Source organism: Mauremys reevesii, linkage group 20, assembly GCF_016161935.1.
Source record: "Mauremys reevesii isolate NIE-2019 linkage group 20, ASM1616193v1, whole genome shotgun sequence".
In the NCBI taxonomy this organism is placed as follows: Eukaryota; Metazoa; Chordata; order Testudines; family Geoemydidae; genus Mauremys; species Mauremys reevesii.
In genome coordinates, this window is record NC_052642.1 from 1,327,723 (window position 1) to 1,344,127 (window position 16,405).

Here is a 16,405-nt window from a genome sequence, read left to right on the forward strand (position 1 = left end):
CATAGGCAGGTCTCTGTCCCAGCTGGATGGGGTTAGTCTGTCCCTTCCCCCTGACTCCTAGGGTGTTAATTTCTGACTCCTGATAACTCTGGGCACAACAATCCCAGGAAGCACTGACTGTAGTTACCAATGTGATATTTCTGGTGTTGGTGACCCAGAAGGCTGTCTCAACTTGACTGTTCTTGAGGATCTGCCGATACTCTGCACCGAGCTTCCTCAGAATTTCAGCTGACCCAGGGAGGGGAAACAGACAACAGGCAATATAAATCAGACCTTCGGTTAGCAAACGGGAGTTTTGCAAGGAAGTTTAGAGAGGGTGTGTGAGAGACAAGTACATCTAACAAACATACTGTAAACTCAGGCCAATAACCTGTTCCCCCATCCCTCCCCCAAACGCAACAAACAAAACCCCCGGGAAGCGGAAAAATAAACCAGGCCGAAGGGCAGCAGCATGGGGCTCTCCAGTTGATTGCACTGAATGCAGCATGTACGATTACCAGCCCTGTGGGCAGGTAGCATATGTGGGCATTTGGCCCAAGGAGCTACTGGCCATCGGAGACCAGGAGACCAGAGGGGCTGAACTGGTGGAGCCAAGGGAGACAGTGAGGTACATAGAGGAGACTTTAGGATGCAGTAGAGTAGTCCCACCCCCAGTCTGACAGCCTCTGTGCTGCTGAGGAGGGTGAAAGTTTCGGGGAAGGAGAACATCGAGCTGGGGCAGAGGGAGACGATCCCATAGTTGGGACCCACCTTCCAGATGAAGTCATGATGTCCTCTCACACTGAGGCTACCCCTCCTAAGGCGGGAATCCCACTTACAAAGAGAAGCCAGGAAATAGTAATGGGGGATTCAATCAATAGACATATAAACAGTTGGGTTTGTGATGACTGGGAGAACCGCATGGTAAATTGCCTGCCTGGTGCAAAGGTTGCAGCTATCACGAGACATCCAGACAGACTTATGTGCAGTGCTGTGGTATGTAGCCTAGCGTTTAAATCAGCCTCTGTATGAGATAGCTAATGTGAGAGTGAATTTTAAAAAAGTCTCCAGATGTGATCCCTGGTAAGCCTGACTTCAGTACCAGGCAAATAGTTGAAACTATAGGAAAGAACAGAATTATCAGACACGTCGGTGAACACAATTTGTTGAGGCAGAGCCAACATGCCTTTTATAAAGGGAAATCATGCCTCACCAGTCTACTAGAATTCTTTGAAGTGGTCAACAAGGATGTGGAGAAGGGTGATCCAATGGATATAGTGTACTTGGATTTTCAGAAAGCCTTTGACAGGGTCCCTCACCAAAGGCTCTTAACCAAAGGAAGCTGTCATGGGATAAGAGGGGAGGTTCTCTCATGAGTCAGTGGTTAAAAGATAGGAAGCAAAGGACAGGAATAAATGGCCAGTTTTCACAGTGGAGAGAGGTAAATAGCGTGGTCCCCCAAGGATCTGTGTTGAGACCAGTGTAGTTCAACATAGTCATAAATGATCCAGAAAAAGGGGTAACCAGTGAGGTGGCAAAATTTGCAGATGATACAAAATAACTCAAGATAGTTAAATCCAAAGCAGCCTGCGAAGAGCTTCAAAGGGATCTAAAAAAAAAGAGGGACTGGGCAAGAAAATGGCAGATGAAATTCAATATTGATAAATGCAAAGTAACACACATTGGAAATCATAATCCCAACTATACATACAAAATTATGGGGTTTAAGTTAGCACTCAAGAAAGAGATTTTGGAGTTATCGTAAATAGTTCTCTGAAAACATCCAGTCAACGTGCAGCGGCAGTTAAAAATGCAAACAGAATGTTGGGAACCATTAGGAAAAGGATAGATAATAAAACAGAAAAATATCATAATGCTTCTATACAGTGGTGAGCTGGAGCCGTTTCCCACAGGTTCCCTAGAACCGGTTGCTAAAATTAGACCTCCGTGGAAAACCGGTTGTTAAAGGGCCAGGAGGTGGGCAAAGAACTCCGGTCCGCGGGCTGGACCATCCTGTTGCTCCCAGGATTCCCAGCTGGGGAGGCTGAGGTTCCCCTGGCCCCTCCCCCGCTTCCCACCAGCTGCAGCGTGGCCAGCCACCGGCACCAGCTGGGCAGCTCAGCTGAGCTCAGGAGTCGTCCTGCTGCCGCTTTTTGAGTAGCCCGGCAAGTGTGGGGGGGAAGGGGGCTGCTGCAAGCTCCAGGGCTGGCCAGAGGGGAGGGAAGGAACAAGTGGAGCAATTGGCCCAGGCCCTGCAGGGGCCCCCGGCCCCACGAGGATGTCTCCCCCGGGCTCTCCCCCGCTTCCCCCACCCCACAGAGCCGCAGCATGGCCAGCAGCTGGGAAGCTCAGCTGAGCTCCTGAGTCGTCCTGCTGCTTTGAGCTGCTGGCAAGGTAAGGTACGAGGGAGGCTGCAAGCTCCAGGGCCGCGGGGGGGAGGGCAAGTGGGGCAATTTGCCCCAGGCCCTGCAGGGGACCTCGACCCTCCTCTGCTTCCTCCCTTAAATCAGAACTTTTTATAGGGAACCGGTTGTTAAGATTTTGGCAGCTCATCACTGGTTCTATATAAATCTATGATGCGCCGAAACCTTGAATACTGCGTGCAGTTCTGGTTGCCCCATCTCAAAACAGATATACCAGAATTGTAAAAGGTGCAGAGAAGGGCAACAAAAATGATTAGGGGGATGGAACAGCTTCCATATGAGGAGAGATAAAAAAGATGGGGGGCAAGTCTACACTTCAAACACTGTATCGCCATAGCTGCACTGGCGCTGTAGAGTTTACGTGAAGATGCTCCTATGCAAACAAGCTCTTAATCCACCTCCCTGAGAGGCGCTGGCTAGGTGAATGGGAGAGGTGCTCCTGCCGACAGGGGTGTGGATTTTTCACACCCTGAGCAATATAGTTATAACAATATAGGTCTGTAGTAGAGACCTGGGACTATTTCTGTTTAGACAAGAGATGACTAAGGGGGATAAGATAGAGGTCTATAAAATCATGACTGGTATGAAGAAAGTGACTAGGAAGTGTTATTTACTCTTGCACATAACAGGAGAACTAGGGGTCACTTTATGAAATGAAGAGGCAGCAAGTTAAAAACAAACAAAAGAAGGTATCTGTGCACACAATGCACAGGCAACCTGTGGAAATTGTTGCCGTGGGATGTTGTGAAGGCTAAAAGTATAATTGGGTTCAAGATAATCAGGGCATGTAACCCCATACTCTGCATGTCCCTAAACCTCTGACTACCAGAAGCTGGGACTGCATGTCAGGGGATGGATCACTCAGAATTTCCCTGTTCAGTTCATTCCTCTGAAACATGAGGCACTGGCCACTATCTGAAGACACAATACTGGGCTAGATGAAACATTGGTCTGACTCAGTATGTCCATTCTTATGTGAGTTATGAAGAGTAGAATATGGATAGAGGGTAAACATCAGGTAAACTCCATGGCTTGCAGGACTAAGGATAATAAGGAGGATTTCTTTAAAAAAGTGTATTAGGAACAAAAGAAATCGTAGCAGTGGTGTAGGCTCATTACTAGATGGAGACTGTTTAAAAGGTTGCAGAAAAGGTGGAAGTGTTTAATAAATATGGTTTTCATGTTGGAAACCCCATGTCAGTGTATTTAGGAAGGACAAGGGTCTCCAGTGCTCTTACATTTTAGATGCAGCATGAAGGAGTAGAGGTGGCTAAGTCCCTCCACAGCCGATTGGCAGATCTCCTGCTCCTGCTCCGCACGGCACAGAGTGAGACACCCCACCAGCTGGCCCAGGACGCTGAACTCCTCCACTTCCTGACGGAGAGAGGGAGCAAAGGGAGTCACTCACCCCTGCAGACCTAGCGCAGCGAGTCCCCCTGGCATTGCCCTAGCAATGGGTTAGAACAGGGGGAGGCAGAGGCCACCGCAGAGAGACTGGAGACAATGAGAGCAGGAGGAGCTGTGGGGCCCATCACCAGGGGCTGAGGAAAGCTCAGCAGGGACGGAGAAATCTGGGCAGCAAAGTCAGCAAACGTTACCCCCGAGTGGGGACCCAGGTAACAAATGAACTAGCGTCCAGTCTCCATCTCAAGGGCAAGTTCCTAATCCCAGCCCCTTCTGCCATCCCCCTCCCTTCTTTGACCTCAGGCCCAGGAGCTTGGGGTCACCTTGGACTCCTCTGCTCTGCATCCTGCCTCTCTCACTCCATCCTGGAGCTCCCCAGAGCCCTCCCTTTCCGCGCTGCCCCCAGCCTGCCTGCTCTCTCCTGCCAGCTCTCTCCTGCAGCCTTGTCCTCTCGTCTCCCCCTCCTGCAGCCCCTGCACTGGCTCCCTGCTCTTCCCCACCTGGCACCAAGCCCCTTGCCCTCCTCTCCCGGGGTCTGCACAGCCTCCCCACTCCCACTCCCCAGTTCTCTGGTGCCTTTGGCCCCACCCATCCCTTTCACTGTGTCCCCTCCCACCTCCCTCATTCTGTTCTGCTGCCCCAGCCTCTGGGGGCACATCATCCGAGCGACCCCCTCCAGCTGCCAGAGGGGAAGCCCTTCCACAGGGGGGATGGAGCATCTGGAGCAGCTCAATGGCCCTGAGCATGCAGAGCAAGGGGCGTTCATCTGGCAGCCTGGCAGGAGCTGATGCCAAAGCATCCCACAGGCATCTGACAAAGGGGGTGAACAGACACCTGGGTTCGGAGGCTGCTGTCAGGGCAATCCTGTGTAAATGCATTGACCCTGCAGAGCAGACTTTGGTGCTAGGGGAACAGCAGGGAGAGTCCTTGGAGACAGAATGATGGAACTCGACCCAAAGCCCACTGGAGTCAGAGGAAAGACCCATCGACATCAGGGCTCGTTAGATTGGACTCCTACTGAGGATCTTGCTGAGTCACTATTCTAGGCCTGCATTTTCCATGCCAGGGCGTGCTGCACCGCGAGGCTGTTCAGTGTAGTTAGGAGGTGGCCAGGGTCACAGGCTGCTCACCTGGAATTTGCACTGAGACCCCATGAATTCCATCAGCCACCTGATCCTTCCCACTGCCCTCAACCGCTCATGTACCTCCTTGGATGTGGTCCAGGGGAGCAGGACCTGAGAGAAACAAATTGGGACAAATTGCTAAGGAGAAGTACCAAAAAATAGTCCAAGCACATAGGGAGAAAATCAGCAAGGCAAAGGCAAAAATGAGTTCTAACTGTCAAGGGACATAAAAGACAATCAGAAGCAGCTCTATAAATGCATTAGGAGCAAGAGAAAGACAAAGGAAAGTGTGGGGCCACTACTCAGCAGGGAAGGAGAGCAAAGAATGGATGACACAGACAAAGCCAAGGTGTTTAATGCCTTTTTTGCTTTAGTTTTCACTAAAAAGGTTAATGACGACTAGATGCTTAACACAATATTAACAACAAGGGGGCAGGAATACAGGCTAGACTAGGGAGAGAACAGGTAAAAGACAATTGAGGTCAGTTAGATGTATTCAAGTTGGCAGAGCCTCATGATATTCACCCTAGATGGAGCTAGGCAAAGAAATCGCTGAACCTTTAGGAGGGTTGAGGTCCCAAAGGACTGGAGAAGAGCAGACACAGAACCTGTCTTCAGAAAGGGGAACAAGGAGGCCCCAAGGAATTATAGACCTGTCAGCCTAACTTTGGTACCCAGAAAGATACTGAACAAGTTATTAAACAGTTTGTAAGAATCTAGAGGAGATAATAGGGTAATAACAAATAGCACCATGCCAAACCAATCTAATTTCCTTCTTTGACAGGGTTACTTGCCTAGTGGATGGAGGCAGGCAGTATATGATGATGTATATGAAGTTTAGTAAGGCTTTTGACACAGTCCCACAAGACATTCTCATAAGCAAACTAAGCCAGTCTGATCCAGATGAGATTACTATAAGGTGGGCGCCCAACTGATGGAAAGACCATACTCAAAGAGGAGTTATCACTGACTCGCTAGCAAACTGGGAGGGTGTCTCAAGTGGGTCCCCAGGTGTGCCTGGTCCAGTACTAATCAATATTTTCATTAAGAACTTGGTTAACGGAAAAGAGAGGATGCTTGTAAAGTTTGTGGATGACACCAAGCTGGGAGGGGTTGCAAGCACTTTGGAGGACAGATTAGAATTCAAAATCAGCTTGCTAAATTGGAGAGTTGGTCTGAAGTCAACAAGATAAAATTCAGTCAAAACAAAAGTGACGTAACACACTTAGGAAGGAAAATGCATAAAAACAAAGTGGGGATAACTGCTAGGTGGCAGTACTGCAGAAAAGGATCTGGGGGTTATCATGGATCTCACACTGAATATGAATCAACAGTGTGATGCTGTTGTGAAAAAGGGAAATGCCATTCTGAATTGTGTTAGCTTGGAGCTCTGTGTCCAGTTGCAGGCACCATGCTTTAAGAAAGATGTGAACAAACTGGGGCCAGTCCAGAGGACAGCGACAAAAATGATCAGCAGTTTAGAAAACCTGACCTGTGAAGAAAGGTTGAACGAACTGGGCATGTTTCATCTTGAGAAGACAGAGGGGGCACCTGTAACAGTCTTCAAATACGTTAAGGGCTGTTATACAGAGGATGGTGACAAATTGTTCTCCATGTCCCCTGGAGGTAGGACAAGAAGTAATGAGCTTAATCTGCAGCAAGGGAGATTTAAGTTAAATATTAGGAAAAAGTCTAAGGGTGGCTAAGCACTGGAACAGGTGACCTAGGGAAGTGGTGGACTCCCATCATGGAGGTTTTAAAAACAGGCTGGACAAACACTCAACAGGGACAGTCTAGGAATGCTTGGCCCTACCTCAGTGCAGGGGGTGGAGTAGATGACCTCTTGAGATCCCTTCCAGCCCTGCACTTCTGTGATTCCCTCTTCCCAGGTTCTGGGATCGAGGAGACCGAATCTCTGTCAAGGACATTTCCCTCTTTTGGGAGCACAAACCACCCACAGAATCTACTTCCTGTGGCCCCAGAACTAGAATGTTGGGGGAATCTAGCTCCGGGCTCTGGCCAGGTTGGTGGGGCCCATGGTGAACCTGTGGTGGGGCCCACAGGTTCACATGAGGGCTCAGTGGAGAACACAGCAGATCCCGTATGGGGTGGGCGCTCCTCCACCCCCACCCCATACAGACGTTTTTCAGATATAGTGGGGGCACTTGGCCCTCCAGCCCAAGAACCTTTGTAGAGAACGTACTCTGAGGAGCCAAAGGCACGGGGGTGTCCCATGCTTGGGATTAAACAGAGCCTTGGTCCCTGAGCCCCACCCCAGCTACAGGACTAGTCCCCTTCCTGCCCCCACGCCTCCAGACCTTCACGATGTTTTGCAGCACCACAAGGTTGGGCTCCTTATCCTCACACACCAAGGCCTTCAGCATCTCATCCATGGTTTTCAGCGTCTGCATGCAGAGCAGAGGAGAAACCAGAGCAAGTGGAGTTACCCAGCCAGGTGATGAACCAATGCCCTGGCGTGTGACACCCCCCCAGGTCATAGCAGCCCCTGGTATTACAGCTCACCACTCACTTGTACCCGCAGGGGACCTACTACAAACTCCTCCTGGCAACAGGGCCCCACCTGTCTTTGCTCTCCCCAGAAAGCCCACTGCACACAGTCTATCCCACTGGGAGAGTCAGACAGGACTCCACATTTGGAGGGCAGATTTCCAGCCAAGCTTCGCCCTGGCCTATGTGCACCTGAAGCAGCCGATCTCAGGCCTGTGCCCCAGCCACGCATGGGGATGAATGTGCTTGTAAAGGGAGTGTCTGTTCCCCACTAATTGTCGGTGCATGTGAAGGATAAATGCCTACTACTGCTACCCTAGGAGGGAGTTACTCCTTTATCTGGGCCTGTGCTTTGGGGCCTGTGCTTTGGTGCTGCAGGTCCTGCGCTGAAGTCCTGTCGGGGAGCTGTGATCATTACACTCTTATGCCAGTGCCAGGTAACCCAGGGGACAGTACACGAGCGAGTGGCAGGATTCCCACTCGGTTTAGGACGGCTCAACATGGCCGGTTTGGGGCTTACTTTGGTGTAGAGAGCAGCCTCCACCTCCTCCATGGTGTGTGCTGGAGGCAGGGAGAAGATGCTGGAGAAGCAGGTGGTGAGCAGCCTGGGTCGTGTCAGGAGCCACACCGATAGCTTCACTTTGCTAAGAGAAGAGACACATGCGGATTTGGGGTCTGAGGCGGGACTGATGTGCTAATATTGCCCTCAGGCTCCCAGGACATGGAAACACCTGCGGGGGCTCCAGCTGGCGGGTGGCAGATGAGAACAGGCCAGGGGGTGGTGGAAGGAGTTGGTGCTGCCTTCTCCCATACCAGCAGGCAGGGACTTAGTGTAGCCTGCAGCTGTCTGCTGTGACCCCACCAGCACTCACCGGCTGGGGCAGAGATCGCTGTGCTTCACCGAGAAACAACATCCTGCAAATGGCATGGACAGGAGACTAGAGCCTGCTGGCACCAAAGCGCCTCTGAACCCAGCGGCCACAGTGCAGAGGAGCCTGCCAGTCCTGCCCCGCTGGGGGCAAGAGACCCTCCCACCACAGCCGTCTGCACTGCGGCTGCACAGTCCAGGCCAGCACAGAGATGCTGCATCAGCCCGCTGCCGGGCAGAACCGAAGCAGGGATCTAAGCCCTGCCCCTGCCCATTGCTCTCAGCCTGCTGGACAGGGCACACAGCTGTGTGCAGGGGTCAGGAAGGTGGGGACAGCCCAGACAGCATTAACCTCTTCACCCCCACTGCCAGAGCATGGCCCCAGCACATGCAATGAGGTGCCAGGTGACTACTTGAGCTGCCCCTGCAGGACAGAGCCGCGCCCCTCGTGGCAGGCGGCAGCCAGTGAGGAACAGCTACGCCCAGTGCTGACGCAAATCCCGCCCCCGCGCACCCCCCCGCGGGGCCGCGGGCCTGGCCGCTGCCGGTGCCGGCCCCGGGGGCAGGACGCCCGTGCTCAGTGGGGAGAGTTGCTCCAGCTCCTGCCCCACCTCCCCTTCCCATTCCTGGGGAACTAATTGAGCCAACAGCGAGAGCCCAGCTCCAGCCCGCAGCATCCATCACCTTCCAGACGCCTGATGGGCAGGCTTCTGGGAAGCTCAGAGCAGGGCACTAGCGGCACTGAGAGAGAGTCCCCCATGGCACAGGCAGTGCCAAGTGCCAGGGCTCAGCCTGCCCAGCCTCTCAGCCACTGGGAGTCGCTGAGCTGCCAGTGTGACGCAGCTGGCACTGACTCCAATCGCTCCGCTCCAGCAGCACCTAACTGCCCTCTCCTCAGAGGGGACTGGTCCTGCCTCCCACGCCCCCTCCCCCATATCTTCATAAGGCCACGTGGAGAGGTCACCAGGCACCGAAGGATCCTCCACCACCTACCCACTGGTGCCAGTCCACATGCACCAGCACCATCATCTGGTGCCACATTTCCTGGGGGAATCAGAAGATGGGGGAGGAGCAGAGGGGGGAATGCTCTGGAAAACTGGCCATGCCAAGTGGCTGGCATGTCTGGCTGCATGTAGCACTGGCTGGGGCTGGGCCGGGCAGGCTGGGTACCTCAGCTTCATGATGGCGAGCATTGCTTGCTGACGCATCACGCCGGTCAGGGAGTCGACGGACTCGTGATCAATCAGCTCCTGAGGAGACAATGTGGGGAAATGCCAGCTGGGCTCCAAGCTCCTGCAAGGCTCCGACAGGGGAGCAAAGCGCAGGGCCTGCAACACGTGGGCTCAGCAGCCAGGTCGTCCTACTGCAGGCTTGATGGTGTGCAGGGCTCCAGCCAGGGAGCGCAGTGCAGGGCCTGTGCTCAGTGTCCCAGTGTCACGCGCCAGTGCTCTGCAAAGGCTCCATCAGCATTATCACCCAAGGACTCCACCTGAGATCAGGCCCCCTTGTGCCCGGTGCTGCACACACACAGTGAGAACCAGTCCCTGCCCCAGTTCGCTCACGAGCTAACTAGACGAGACAAGGCATGGGAGGGAAATTGAGGCACAGAGGGGGAAGTGACTTGCCCAAGGTCTTACTGCAGAACTGGGAGTAGAACCCCGGTGTGCTGAGCCCAGCCCACTGGACCACCCACCAGCCCACGCTGTCCCACGTTCAGGAAGGGAGGTTAGCTCTGGAAAGCTTTCTGCAGGTGCTGGAGAGCAAAGACTTTCCAAATCTACGGAGCAGATTTGTTGCTAGTTCCCTAGTGGGCACTGACTGCGGAGTGTTGGGGCTCTGGGCAGGGAGACTGGCGTACACAGAGCGACCTGGTGACTTGGGAAGCTGGGTGCAAGGGAACAATCTACATTTCAATACAGTTATATGTTTAGGAACAAAGACGGCAGGCCACACCCACAGCATGGGGGGCTCTAACCTGGGAAGCGGTGACTTGGAAAAGACTTGGCAGTCATGGTAATCAGCTGCCCATGAGCGCCCAGTGCGAAGTTAGCCAAAAGGGTTAATGCCATCCCAGGATGTACAAACAGGGCAATCTCCAGTTGTTAGAGAGGTTATTTTCCTCTGTATTTGGCACTGGTGCGACTGCTGCTGGGATCCTGTGTCCAGGTCCGTGCCCACAATTCAAGGAGAATGTTGATAAATTGGAGGGGGGTCAGAGAACAGCCCCAAGAGTGACTGAAGGACTGGGAAACATGCCTGATAGTGAGAGACTCAAGGAGCTCAATCAGTTCAGCTTAACAAAGAGAAAGTTACAGGGTGACTTGATGACAGTCTGTAAGTACCTACAGGGGAAGCAAATACTGGATAATGGGCTCTTCAGTCTGACTCGATCCAATGATTGGCAGCTGAAGTTCGACAAATCTGCAAAGATCTCCAGGCCAGTCACTAAACCCGCCAAGTAACACAGCCCCAGTGTGTGTTTTACTCACCGTTATCTTCTCTACTAGCAGGACTTGGTCCATAAAAGCAGGCAGGCTTCTGAGGCTGCTGATGGAATCCAAGAACTTGAGGTTCTTGGCCTCGTCCTACGCCCCGCAGAGATTAGACACAAACAGGAAGGTTAGTGTGGAAAGGAGCTGCCAGTGGGAGAGATGTCAGAAAGCTTCCCCCCAGTGCTGCTCAGGCTTTGATATGCCAAATGGCAGAAGGCCATTCATCCGGCAACAGGAGTGACTATCTGGGGAGGGCAGGGCAGCTCTGTATGAAACCGGACCAGAGAGGGAGCAGATCTCACGGGGTAGGTGTCCAGAGAGGAACTGCAACATGGCAGCTAAGCAGCCAGACAGTGTTAGCAGGGGCTTGACAGAGTGGGAGGAACATCTGGGTGGGACACCCTGACACCCCAATATTCGCCACTGTCATGTCATTAGGATATGTTTTGTACAAAGTACATATTGTAAGGTATTGTAAAAGTCTTTATCTGCTAGACATTAATGTCTCGTTGGATTGTATGTCCTATCGCTGTATGTGCAGTTATGAAGTTCAGCTATGTATGTGTTCCTGAAACACGTTGTGAGGTTCAAAACAGCCTATCAGATACAACAGTAAAAATGCCAAACAATGGCTTCTTGAGGAAATGCACACAAACAACATAGAAACCTCTTCGAGATAACGCTACACAGTGGGAACTGTTGGACCCAGGTCGCAGCAAAAGAGTTTTCCAGCAGGTGGGAAGAGGAGATAAAAGGGGAACAATGACATCGGGGGGACCTCACGCTCCCTGCAATAAGACACCTGGAAACACCTGAGGGACAAAGATTGAACTATGAGAAGTGATGGTCTCAGGCTGAAGAGAGATTCCTAACCTGTGTAAGAAAACCTGGGAAATCCAAGCTGCACAGCAAAGAATCTTAAGAATCTGCCAGCCTGCGAATTTGCTAGTGTAGATCCTATCTATCTAGTGTGGAAAGCTTAGTTTGTATGTTGTGTTTATTTACTAAGGTAATCTGCTTTGTTCTGTTTGCTCTCTCTTAGAACCACTTAAAATCTACCTCTTGTAGTTAAGAATCTTATTTCTTGTTTATACCATAACCCAGTTTGTACAATTAGTAACTGGGGGGAGGGGCAAAGAGTTGGGCATGCCTCTCTCCACATCAAGGAGGAGTCAAATTTCATAAAACCTTTGGGTCTGTACTCCAAAGGAGGTGGGCACCAGAGTACTGGGACAAGCCCCTTCAGCTGAGTCTTCCCAGAGCTGATCTCAGGGTCTGTGTCTTTCTGCAGCTGGGTGTGGCCCTGCCTGAGTGTATGGCTGAAAGTGGCTTGTGAGCTGAGCCCAGGCCGCCCAGAGGATTCGGGGGCTGGGGCAAAGCAATTTCAGGAGCCCTTCCATAAAAAAATAGTTGCAATACTATAGTATCATGTATTTGGAAATGTAAAAATAACCAGTGAAATACATTCAAAAATTAATTTTTAATAATTTGAAAATACACCTCTACCTCGATATAACGCTGTCCTGTGGAGCCAAAAGTCTTACCGCATTATAGGTGAAACCGTATTATATCGAACTTGCTTTGATCCACTGGAGTGCGAGCCCCACCCCCGCAGAGCACTGCTTTACCGCTACATCCGAATTCGTGTTATATTGGGTAGTGTTATATCGGGTAGAGGTATACACGAAATACATGATTTTAAAACATTCAATGCTTTAATGTGTGTGTCATAACTATAAAGGGAAGGGAACTTCCTCCTGTGTACAATACTCTAAAATCCCTCCTTGGCAGAGACACTAAAATCCTTTTACCTGTAAAGGGTTAAGAAGCTCAGGTAACCTGGCTGACACCTGACCCAAAGGACCAATAAGGAGACAAGATACTTTCAAATCTTGGGGCGGGGAGGAGGCTTTGTTTGTGCCCTTTGTTTTGGTGGTGTTCGCTTTGGACTAAGAGGGACCGGACATCAATCCATGATCTCCAAAACTTTCTGAACACGTCTCTCATATTTCAAACTTGTAAGTAACAGCCAGGCAAGGCGTGTTAGGTTTAACTTTGTTTTCTCAACTTGTAAATGTTACTTTTGCTAAGAGGATTTACCTCTGTTTGCTGTAATTTTGAACCTAAGGCTAGAGGGGGTTCCTCTGGGCTCTATGAATCTGATTACCCTGTAAAGTTATTTTCCATCCTCATTTTACAGAGATGAGTTTTACCTTTCTTTCTTTAATTAAAAGCCTTTTTTTAAGAACCTGATTGATTTTTCCTTGTTTTAAGATCCAAGGGGATTGGATCGGTGTTCACCAGGGACTTGGTAAAGAAGTTTCTCAAGACTATCTAGGGAAGGGAGTTAGTATTTAGGAGTGGTGGCAGCAAACCAGATCTAAGCTGGTAGTTAAGCTTAGAGGTGTTCATGCAGGTCCCCACATCTGTACCCTAAAGTTCAGAGTGGGGAAGGAACCTTGACAGTATATATACATTTGCAATTACATAATGGGCTGTCGCTGGGGGATGGTGATGGTTGGTGCCAATGGGCCGGCGCTGCCTGGGGGTGGCGCTGCTGTTGCCCAGGGCTGGGTGGGGAGCTGGGCTCAGGGTTGGGGGGGCCTGTCAGGAGGGTGTCCAGCTCAGAGGGGCTTACCATGCTGCTTACTCCCACCTCCCCACTCTCCCAGAGCCTCAGAGCGCGCCGCATCCAGGAGCTTTCCTGGCCCCTGGACAGCACTGCAGCAGCCTGGCTCCATCGGGACCTGAGCTCACAGCCCCGCCCCCTTACCATGTGGCTCTGAGCAGGAGGTGCTCAGGCCATGCCTCCTTACCACGCAGCTCTGAGTGGGAGGAGCTCAGCCCCGCCCCCTTACCATGCAGCTCAAGCAGGAGGTGCTCAGGCCCCGCCCCCTTACCACGCAGCTCAAGCAGGAGGTGCTCAGGCCATGCCCCTTACCATGCAGCTCAAGCAGGAGGTGCTCAGGCCATGCCCCTTACCATGCAGCTCAAGCAGGAGGTGCTCAGGCCCCGCCCCTTACCATGCAGCTCAAGCAGGAGGTGCTCAGGCCCCGCCCCCTTACCATGCAGCCTGAGCAGGAGGTGCTCAGGCCATGCCCCTTACCATGCAGCTCAAGCAGGAGGTGCTCAGGCCCCGCCCCTTACCATGCAGCTCAAGCAGGAGGTGCTCAGGCCCCGCCCCTTACCATGCAGCCTCAAGGAGGCGCCTGGCCCCGCCCCTTACCACGTGGCTCCAAGTGGGAGGAGCTCAGGCCCCGCCCAAGCCACGCTGCTTTAGCTCTGTCCAGGGCCACTCCTGAGGCGGTGCGCTGAGGCGCCGGGGATGGGGCAGGCGGAGGGAGCCTCCGGCATTCTCGTGGGGCCTCTGCGTGGCCCGGGCCTGGTGCAAATTGCCCCACTTTTCCCCTTCTGGGTGGCCCTGCCCAAGCCCAGCAAGACAAGGTAAAGGGGCCCAGGCTGGCAGAACAGGCGGGCTCAGTGGTATCCCGATACATCAGGTGGCACCTCAAAGGGGCTGGAAATTGAAAGTAGACAAATTCAAACTGGAAATGTACGTTTTTAACTGAGAAAGTAATAGACCATTGGAACAACTGAGTAAGTGGCATGGTGGGTGACCTTTGTAACTCAAGGCAGGACATTTTTAAGATGCTTTAGTTTAAACAGGAATTATTCGGGGGCTGGTCTCTGGCCTGTGTTATACAGGAGGTCACAGTGGTCCCATCTGGCCTTAGAATCCATGCGTCTCCCGGAGAAGGGCGGATGGTGCATGTGGACAGGGCACTAGCTGACAGGTCAGAGGAGGGCTCTTAGTACCTGTTCATTGCTCGTTAGAAAGGCGTTGATGTAGTCCAGGGCCTCTTTGTGCTCCCAGTCTAGCCTCCTCAAGCAGGCGTTACAATAGACTGGTGAATCTGATCAAAGACAGAGCGGTGGTAATACCTGGGTCTGCCAAGCTGCAGGCTGGGTGACAGAGATCTTAGAGAAAACCCTTACCCCTCACTCCCGCCCCAGCAGGGGAGCAGCCCCGATGCACAGCAGGGTCTGGCACAGCGATTCCTGGATTCCCCACCTCTTTGCTGCCCAGCCCAGCAAAGATCCAGTCAGAGCCCTGGTTCCCAACAGCCACCCCACTTCCCCGCCCAGCATGCAGGCTCAGTCTGGGGATTTGGGGAGCGTCACATCTGGAAGGAGGGATGATGTCAGGCCATGAGTGGTGTCCCAACTCTCCAGGCCATTGCTGGAGGGGGCAGAGGGACTGGCAGTGAATTGGTCTGGTCCTCGTGTAGGAGAGGGAACAGTTGCCCAGTCTGTGTGAGAGATGGGGACCCAGAGCCTGCCCGTTCTGCTTGTTCTGACTGCCTCTCCTGCCACCAACAGCCAGCCAGAGCCATCGGGTGTAACCTGGGCAGGCACTGGGCTCCCATCGTCAACACTCCCCCCCAAATGCCCTGTGCTGGGACATACAACAAAGGAGCCAGCAGATGGGGCTGCAACACCAGGGGGCATCTTATGCTCTGGCCGGTGCCCTGCAATCCTAGGCTTTAACAACCCACCCTGCACCAAGTAGCCCCTTCGACGGGTGGAAAATATCTTCCAACCCTGCAGCGTGACAGATCAGGGTGGGCGATTCAGTCAGTCTCCACCCCATGCTTCAGCTGCCGTTTCTAATGCCCCAATCAGCTCTAGAGGCTGCAGCTGCTGCCAGCAGGAGGGGCCATTCCCCCCTGCCAGGGTTTTCCTGTCTCTCCATCTCATGGCAGCCCAGAGCAGTACAAGGTCTATGGACCTTCTCCCCCCAGTGACACCCTAGTCCTGCCACCCAACCCCCAGAGGGGCCAAGCCCCACCGCAATGCAGGGCCATGGCCCCGGCCATTTCTGCAGCCCCCTCCGCCCACCCAGGAGGCGCCCACTCACCGGCACGGAAGGGCTGAGGCACACACAGCTCCTGCTTCCGCTGTGGGCTCTTTCGCCAACTCTTCCGTTGGGGAGGTTTCGCCTCCCAGGCACGGATGGGCTTTGAGGGGGCCTTGGGACTTCCTCAGCCATCCTGCAAGAAGCCAGGACAAGGCATTGCTTGTGAGTGACGAGAGGCGACTGCCCCGTTCAGCATCAGGGCCAGCCCAATTATTTCTGTTCCACCAGCGCCTACAGATGCCAGCTGAGATCAGGGCCCTGTTGCACCAGGTGCTGCAGACAATCCTTGGGCCACAGGGCTCAGACTCTAACTAGCCAAGGCAGCCAGCAGGGAAACAAGTGAAGGGATGTGCTCAAAGTCACCCAGCCAGTCAGCAGGACAGGCAGGATTAGAACCCAGGTCTCCTTATGCCCAGCCAGCACCCCATCCCGCAGGCCAAACGGCCTCCCTGGGTCACTCCCACCTCTCCTTCTGCTGGTTCACAAGCTGCACAGCAGACAGGCTGGATCCAGCCACTCAGGATTCTTCCTGCCCAGGGAAATTACCCTAATCCCTTCCCCCAGGAATATTGGGGCCATGGCAGTTCCCAGGTGGGCGAGGCCAGGGGGGTGGGGCAGCTGGGGCGGGCTCGTGAGCAGCAGGAGTTGCTCACACCCCCCCGTGAAAGGGCAGGAGCAGAAGGTGGGAG

The 16,405-nt window shown here is 53.0% G+C and overlaps 1 protein-coding gene across 1 annotated transcript; it reads right to left on the reverse strand.

Annotated features, from left to right (window-relative positions):
- Nucleotides 1–3,608: 3,608 nt before the first annotated feature.
- LOC120387534 (maestro heat-like repeat family member 5) lies at nt 3,609–15,788 on the reverse strand. The gene is made up of 8 exons (XM_039508448.1): nt 15,717–15,788; nt 14,615–14,712; nt 10,796–10,891; nt 9,477–9,556; nt 7,959–8,082; nt 7,249–7,335; nt 4,937–5,041; nt 3,609–3,776 (listed from the first exon to the last, which is right to left on the reverse strand). Exons 3-8 carry the CDS (start codon nt 10,826–10,828, stop codon nt 3,609–3,611), a joined length of 597 nt encoding a protein of 198 aa, XP_039364382.1. The 5' UTR covers nt 10,829–10,891; nt 14,615–14,712; nt 15,717–15,788.
- Nucleotides 15,789–16,405: the final 617 nt, after the last annotated feature.

Excerpts from the sequence above, each read along its gene's own strand:
- LOC120387534 (XM_039508448.1), bottom strand. The coding sequence starts at position 10,828 with ATGGACCAAGTCCTGCTAGTAGAGAAGATAACG. Across the intron at positions 8,083-9,476 it reads CTCGCCATCATGAAGCTGAG|CAAAGTGAAGCTATCGGTGT; the intron begins GTACCCAGCCTG and ends CTCTTCTCTTAG. Across the intron at positions 7,336-7,958 it reads AGGCTGCTCTCTACACCAAA|ACGCTGAAAACCATGGATGA; the intron begins GTAAGCCCCAAA and ends CTCTGCATGCAG.